The 8,847-nt window shown below is 32.9% G+C and overlaps 1 protein-coding gene across 1 annotated transcript; it reads right to left on the bottom strand.

Annotated features, from left to right (window-relative positions):
* Window positions 1-345: 345 nt before the first annotated feature.
* LOC128240446 (uncharacterized) lies at window positions 346-6,365 on the bottom strand. Its single transcript, XM_052957086.1, has 10 exons — window positions 6,264-6,365; window positions 5,631-5,992; window positions 5,007-5,303; window positions 4,481-4,786; window positions 4,076-4,378; window positions 2,833-3,150; window positions 2,013-2,330; window positions 1,601-1,705; window positions 1,249-1,355; window positions 346-968 (listed from the first exon to the last, which is right to left on the bottom strand). Exons 1-10 carry the CDS (start codon window positions 6,311-6,313, stop codon window positions 798-800), a joined length of 2,337 nt encoding a protein of 778 aa, XP_052813046.1. The 5' UTR covers window positions 6,314-6,365; the 3' UTR covers window positions 346-797.
* Between the last annotated feature and the right edge of the window lie 2,482 nt (window positions 6,366-8,847).

Here is an 8,847-nt window from a genome sequence, read left to right as displayed (position 1 = left end):
TTCTGGCTTGAAGCTTAACATAACGAACGGATTTACAAGCATTTGTTAAATATAGAATAAATCTGATACAAACAATATTAAACGATTTATTCTTCTATTTAACAATATATTCTTCAATATTGCATATATAACTATATTATTATATATTGTATATATGTGTATATGTATATGCAACATGGAATAAAATATGTGGCACACACACGCACGCACGCACGCACGCACGCACGCACGCACGCAAACACATACTCACACACACACACACCGCACGCACGCGGGCAAGCGTACGTGCGTGCGTGTGTCCCTGTCACTAGCCTAAGGACGAGTGCAAAACCCTTCAGGCATGCATAAGGACTTGTCAAACAAAACGTACCTCATAAATCGTATGACTATAATAAAATAAATAATGATTATATCGTTTACCATAATATGTGATTCGTATATCGAATATTACATTTTATTACATATTAGAATTCTATTTGTAAATTATGTATTTCATGTTATGTCTTGTTTTTACAAAAAAAAATTATAACCACGTTACATTCAGTCAAATGTCGAAGTCGTGAGGACCTCGGGAAAATGGGAAATTAACATTCGATATACCGAAATACATAACATGTCTATCTCAACCCACAACATTCCAAAAAAATGTGCGACATAACCAGAATATCGAAATATTATATTTATAATAAAATGAAGTCAAAGATTAGAATGTTCACATTGAAATATATTTACAAGTATTGGCAATTTTTTATTTGGTTGTGTTTACTCAAACAATTTGATTGGTCCGATTGGTTGCTTTATATCGCATGGATGTAAGATGCAGCCGGTGTATTTTTCCCATGGTTCTGGTGGTCGGGCGAGGTATCCACATAATCGTAGGGGCATTCGTTTCTATTTGGACGGACTTGTTGTTCTTCCATAACCGAGAGTGGAGATGTGTTCTCAGGGGCCGTTGCAGATAGCCTTCTCTTTAAATAATGTATTAATAGACATTAGAATATATGAAAGCATTGCTTTTAAGTATTGAGTCCTATTCAGTTATGTCATAAATGATTTTATTGAGATTTTTTTTTCATTTTTGATATCATTGTAATTGTATTTTGTACAAACACGGGCGACGCATATGTAAAACAACACGTGTAGACTCATTGTTCTCCAGTGGTATACGACCACTGAAAACATATAAATGATTTTGTCTAACAATCGGTTTATTATATATTTAATGGTTACAGAGACAAAAACAAATACTAGATCGTGAAGCGTAGTTGTCTCAACAGTAGACTGAACAGCATCGTACACATGTCTACTAGGGTCGCTTTCTGCAGGTCTTCTTCGGCGTAGAAACCTTTCATACGCTGTGGCATAGATAAATGCATTGCATAATGCGCTTTTAAATAAGTGTCGTAATTTCCGATAATGAAATGCACACACGCGTTTACCATCAAAATCAAATTAATCAAAGATTAAAACATTTCTTAAAAATGATGTCTTTTGTTATATACATAAGATTAAAACTTTTATAAAAATTAAGATTAATTAATCGATTCAACAAATATTGCAATAAATGTCTTATCGACATAAAAGTTGTCTCCAAAAGTACCATGAGGTTTGCATCGACGAACGAGAAGCACGATGAGCGTTGTGGCAAGTGTTAGAAGTAAGGTTCCAGATAAGGCGTAAAGGACTAACGTACGCCAGTGTTCAGCTACAAAAGATGTAGGTTTGGTAGATGCTTTTGTAATATCTGATAACAGGTTATGCACAGGCATTTAAGTTTGGCAAGGAAGAATTTATTTCCTATATTGTTTCATCAATTTATTATAAAATAACCTGTATTTTCTAATATTCAGTTTAGGAGCAACTACTGATGTAGGGTTGGTAGTTGCTTCTGCAATTAAATTAATTTGTTGTAGTAGTACTTAGGTTTGGATAGTTTTGTATCCATATTGTTTTGTCTTTCTATTATTGTTTCACTGGATGTCACATATTCAATACAATGGCAACTAACGTACCTTGAAAAGCCTGAAAAGAAATTGTGTATCTTTCATGTTTTGAATCAGATGAATCGTTCCAGCATTTTGCAGAACATTGTATTTCTTTTCCGTCCACATCTTTAGTAATGTAGTAGAGCGCATTTGAAACACTTGTATAGCCAGAGCCACTGTTCTTTGTCCATTGTGAGGTCGATAGTGGGTGAAGAAAGACGGAGTTGCTGCTCCACGTAATAGCACATGGTATGCATGTCCCACCAGTGTGGCAGGTTAAGTTAAGTATTTTAGAATTGCTGTCTTTTTCAATAGCTGACTCCATAAATAAATCTAAAGGAAAATCTGACACAAAAAAGGTAAATGAAAAAAGGAAACAAAAAACAAAAATATCATGTCGAATTTCATTCAGTTTTGTCTATTTAGTGTAGCATATTGTTTTAAAAAAATACTTTTTAAACACAAAATACGGTGAGATCATGTATGTTATGAGCATTAATGTTAGCTACGGATGGAAAATTGCATCGTAAACATCTAAAAATCTTGTCATTCCTAAGTGACATTCAGTTACCATTTGTCTCGTATTAAGAGATAAGATATATTGCTCCGAAATCATTATAACCGATTTACAATCGTTGACTATGTTGTAGGTACCACTCCTTTAAATACAGTATCTCTCGTATTTGAACTGGGTTTTAAAATTTAGATTATAAAGCAGCAACTCAAAAACGTTTGTTATTACACATACGTGTAATCAGATATAGTTGATCAATCTAGTCGATAAGAGCAGTCTCGTTTTGATTGAGAATGTAAAAGAATCGAGCAATGAATATGACCGAGTTCTTACCTGAAAACGATAATGTATAGTCTTTATATAAATGAGATGGAAAATGATCACATCTTGTTGAACATGTTATAGTTCCCTCAGTCATGTCTTCGGTCACTTTGTAAAGTACGTTGGAAACAGAACGGTAGCTCCCATGTTCTTCATTAGTCCAATTGCTGCTATAAATGTATCTTAAATTATCGTTGTCGCTTGACCATTCGATAGCGCAAGGCGGATTTGATTCATTCGTTTCACAAAACAGGTTTAATAAACAGTCAAAACCATTCCCATTATAGTCAGGTTTATTGTTTACGGACATCAAAAGGTCCGACGGCGGATCTGAAAACAGAACAGGATAAACTTTTTTATAAAAGGGACTGCTTTCAAGTAAAAAAATCAAAATAATTTTGCTGAATGCGCATTCTTTCAAGGAATAATATATAGTTTTGATACACTAAGTAGTGTAGAAATATATATATGAAAGTAGCAAGGTAAAAGGAATACAAAGGAGAAAGCATCAGTTTTTGTACTTCTTAAAAATGTATTTCATTTTATTCCTGTTACTAGATGGTAAAACACCTTGAATGAAATATATAATACTACTTAAGCTTATGTAAAACGAACCCCATTTGAATGAATAATATACAATGACAATAGCAAAAACGGTTTTACTTAGAGTATGATCAAAAGTCAACAAAATGGATAACACCAAGTACGTACCAGTTAAACGATACAATGTAGTCTTTAGATAAATGGGTTTGAAAATGATCGCATCTTGTTTACTATGATATATGGTTCCCGAAGCAATGTATTTATTGAGACTGTAAATCTTATTGGAACCATAACGGTATCTCCCATTTTTACCATTTGTTAAATTGTTCTTATAAACGTATCACAAATTATTGTTGTCACCTGGCCATTCAATTGTGCAAGGCGGGCTTGATTAATTCGTTTCACAAGATATGTTTAAGAAACAGACAGAAACACTGTTGTTATTTTCATTCATTTTGTTGAAATGAGACAAACTCTAAATTTTAGCATATTTTGTTCAGAAAATACAAATTGCTATGTTTGTTTTTTAATGATACCAACTCAGAAAAAAAACTAATATTTAATAAATATAGATAATGTTATTCATCTTCTAACAATTGAAATATATACCATACAAATATAGGTATATTAAGTTTGTTATGCCTCATTGTCCCGCTTTAACTTTTAATAGAACGCATGTTTATACAATCGACACGCTTCGAGTTTAACTTACATTTCATATCGATGTTTTTGCATGCTGACACATTTTCAAGACCAAACTCGTATTTGGGTTTAACGGTACAGCATATTCGTTTTCCATTCCATGCTTTGTTCATCTTTTCCATCGTTACTGTGCTCGTAAACGTATGAATGGATCCGTTAAATAAATCAATTTGTTGAACATCAACTTGCAAAACTTTGTCAACGCGTATTTCTATTGCCGGAGCTGGGAAAGCATTTCGCACTTCACAAACTAATGTAGACCTTTCTCCATGAAATTCTTCAGGAACTGTTAGAACAGGCCGGCTACCTTTTTCTAGAATGAAAATACAACGATTTAACAGCATTCAATTTTTATACACAATTGATATATTTTTCCAACACAAAACAATGAAGCATGTGTCTCTTATTTGCTTACCTACATTACATAAAATGCCGTGCACTTCATAGGGTGTTTCAATGGCTGCATTTAAAACCTGACATGTCACATTCCGTCTAGATTGTCCATCCATTTGTTGATGAATGTTTTGGAATCGGTACAAACTAGTGTTCCCTTTGCTTTTTTCAAGATAAAATGAATCCCGTTCAATTAAAAGTTCTACTTGTACAGGCTCGGTTCCTTTTTCAGTTTTGCAATAAAAGTCGGAGCCAGCATACACATAAATACATTCTGTTGTGTTAAAGTCAGGATACTTTGGACCGAGAACTGGGTAACTCGGTCTCTCTGAAAAACAACAAAAATAATTTAAATCACTAAGAATACCGTTTAATCTTTGATTATTTGAAATACTATATTACTTTTCAAAATGCAAAATTTAGCATATTACAAACAAGTTTCTCCTTTTGCTTATGTGATTTCCCGTTTTGATAAGTTAAGTAGATACGTATCCAATCAAATAAAAATAAAAGTCGGAATACTCGGTAAAGTAAGAGCAAGATAGTACCTGAAATATGAAGCTGCACTGAATCCGTGTTGCCACCCGAATTGCAATTTAAAGTGTACGTTCCTTTATCCTCTTCTCTGAAGTTTAATATTTTCAATATGTACAAATATTCTGAAAATAGTTCCTCTTCGTGAGAACCTTCTCGTAGCTGAAGCTTCTGCGTGTCTTTCTTCCATGTTCTTTGAGTGAACGTTTGACGCTTTAAAGACTGGTCAGACGGAAAATATCCGAGTTTGACTTCTGCACCTCGAACAACCGGACTTAGAATCACGAGAGCTCCACATAGTCCATTAATATCTTTATATTATAAATAAGTAATAAAAGTAAACGTCACAAAACAAATCATATTTGTGGTTGTATACAGCACATATCCTCAAAGCAACTTAGTAAAGTGGAAAATAACAGGTTACATGTATTTAATCATTTATATTTTGAAATATTCCTAAAGCATCAGAGGTTAATTGATGTGACTGCAAAAATAGCCGAAAAGATGTGTTTCATACCAGGAACAAACAGCAGTACAAAGGTAATTACGAAAGGACTAGCCTCATTGTGTAAGGATAAACACAAGAAAACACTCAATACAAGTGACGTTACCGCCTCGAAACGGTCAGCGATATATACCTTTCATATTTAAAGTAATCATGGGTGTACTGATCGTTGTGTTTGTTAAGCAGTCGGCGTAGAAATCAGCTCGGTTGTATTCAATGGAAGCGTTCAATTTCAAGAAGAATGACCCATTCTCCGAATATTTTTTAGCATCAGTCCCATTCATTGTTTGGAATTTTGTGTAACCATCCATTAAGTATCTCCAAGCTACGTCACATCTCCAAGGATGGTATGGTGTCGCTTTCAGTATAACTTCCCTGTTTACAAAAGCTGGTCCTACCACTGATATCGTTCCATAAAGGTTCCTGGCATCATAAACATGGCCAAAGGGAGCTGACATGAATGATGCAAATGATCTCACCCTCAATAACGACATACTACAAGTTTTACAAATTAAATTAAGTATTATTATTGAAAATACGATGGTTTAGAAACGCGAAGGAAAAACAGGTTAAAGCAAAGAAATGTTTGAAATTATGAGAACAATTCGTGAAACATAAGCGGAGAAAAAATGTACCTTACATTGATTTTATATTACTTTCAGCATTATAAATAACTTAAACATTAGGACGAAAATTCCTAATTATATTAGTTGTTGGTGTAGTGATAGCAATGGTAGTTTAATATTATAAAGATCGCTTTACTTACCAAACATACCATAATCGAGTGCGGCAAGTCGAATACATATAAGCATCCATTGTTGTAGCATATCCCCGCTCAGTTAGTATTTATTCATGAATGCGATTGCTGTTGTTCGGTCGTGTTTATTGCCAATTGTGTTTCACTCGTTACTTTTTATTTTCAGAAAATGGAAACAGACCTTCCCAGGTTAGTTTGTGTTGGTCATTCTTTCTCTCCACAATTGTTTAACTTAAGTACCGGAAACGCTTAAGTTTTGCTTTGGATTTGAAAATGAATTGAATTGATCGTTATGAATATAAATATGAAAGAGGTTTTCATCCGCAGGCAGGCGCTATATTCTCGAAAGGGAAATAAAATACGTCTAACACTATTCTTAATTATTGCATCGTTAAGTGGTTCAAACCGCAATGAAGTTCACTCATTAAGGATAGAAAGATGTGGAAAACAAATAAATAAATATCAGTACTTTACACTCGCTTCTTTATTTCAAGCCAATATTATGGCTTTCTATGTAACAATAAGATAATTGTTTCATCGAGTCATTGGTGATAATTTTTAATTTATATGTCAAGTGACCCAATAGTTTTTGTTACCATTAAGTAAATAAACGAAATATCTTTCAAGGCCAAAAAGCTTATCACTTATTTCCTCTACTCTTGTAAACGATATCAAAATAGTATGGGATTGCAGGCATCAAAAATTCCCTAAATCGTGCATTCGATACTTTTGAGTATATTTACGTGTATTTGATACACTGTCTGTTCATATCTAGCCATGTTCAAACAAAAAATCGTGTGCTTGTTATAATAATTAGTTTCTACGCTAGAAAAATAATCAATCGCTAAGTCAATGTTTAAATTATGAATGGAACGACACCAGTGTCACGTCCCGTTGTTCGTTGTAATATAATGTATTCTTTAAACACCTTTCATTGGCACTGCATAACCAGTGCATACAGCACGCAAACGTCTGACGTCGTATTTTAGACCTGGCTGTTCGGTTAATATTTACATGATCAAATCTACGTCAAATAAAGTGTTATCTTATTAACTAACAACAATGGTATACTGACTTTTGACGCAGTATCAATACCATATCAAATATGTTTTTGACGCTATAAATGATAAGTAAATATGTTTTACCTACATATTAGGGTAGATGATTCAAGTTCACTTTTAAAAAAAAACACTATACAACACTTGTGTCTGATAAGTGCTGTTTTCAAAATATTGCTATTTAAACGCTTAGTCACACGACTTTTGGCCGAGCAATATGCATCCAGCTAATAAACAAATTATATTTAAAAAATATAACACACCACTGAGGGTTATATGATATCATAAGGACCGGCCAGTCAGCCCCCTAAAGTGTATATGGACCAAGGCGTTCCTGTTTCAGACTATCCAATCGACAATGTCTAGTGTTTTTTGTGATAATTTTTAAGTAAGACATATAATGAACAAAGTTGAGAAAGATCTTTTAAACTGCTATGAAATTGAATATATGTCGAAAATATCTAAGTCTGGATATGTTACCCTTGTTAATAAATTCAACAAAACTTTTAAATATATTGAGGATATGCTGAGTTTGGTTAATCCGGTATTTACAGGTAATATTAAATCGAAATACCTTTACAATTGCAACTTAATGAATCTAATACATCCAATCTAATATGCATCCTATTTAGATCTGCAACTCGAAGTTATGGAAGATAAATCAAATTTCAATCTTTATGATAAACGTGATGATTTTAATTTCAAAATAATAAATTACCCTTCTTTGATTGGAGATACGAATACAAATAAATGATTTCGTAATACAAGGCTTCCAGCCTAAAATACACAGCATTAATTTTAATATTATTATTATTTAATTTCGAGGTTCAATATTTTGCAAGCATAGTACATACATCCGATGCGACATGTGTAGGTGTAATAAGGTTTTGAGCAACTTTTATGGAGTAAATTTGCTATGTTTTTGAGTGAAAATAGTCAGAACTACACGATCAACAACTTTTTGCGGCTTTTCTTGAAATTATTTGAGGTATTTTGAGAAACGTTAATTATTGGGTATAAAGCATTTCAACATAAAACTATATTCATATTGTGGACAGATTTTCCAAACAATATAATTTTTTAAACAAAAATCTGATAATATCTTCTTTCGTCGATTTTTTTCCTGATTACCCCAAAATATGTTGCAAATAATGTTTGTTCTTGTCCTGAAAAAATTGTTCCTTATAGAGTTAATCTCCCAACCGGAAAGCTTTATTCCAGAAAGAAATTCATTTTATGCTTTCCGATAGTTCGAAGAAATAAATTTGTGAGTGAATGAGAGTGAGAATAATAGTGAAGTTGCGCACGCAAACTGGTATAAATTCCCAGTAAATTTACATTTTACTGACCGTTCCAAGGCGGTACCTAACAATCCTTGATAAACATACCTAGTTTATATATATATATATATATATATATATATATATATATATATATATATATATATATATATACTATGTATGCAATGTGCTGTTTGTGGAGTTTTGTGCTGTTCTTCCATGTTTCTTGTTTGTGATTTTTGTGTTTTTATGGTC

Source organism: Mya arenaria, chromosome 7 (assembly GCF_026914265.1).
Source record: "Mya arenaria isolate MELC-2E11 chromosome 7, ASM2691426v1".
Classification (NCBI taxonomy): Eukaryota; Metazoa; Mollusca; class Bivalvia; order Myida; family Myidae; genus Mya; species Mya arenaria.
Note: the sequence above shows the minus strand (reverse complement) of the source record. Positions and strands in the feature narration are given on the sequence as shown.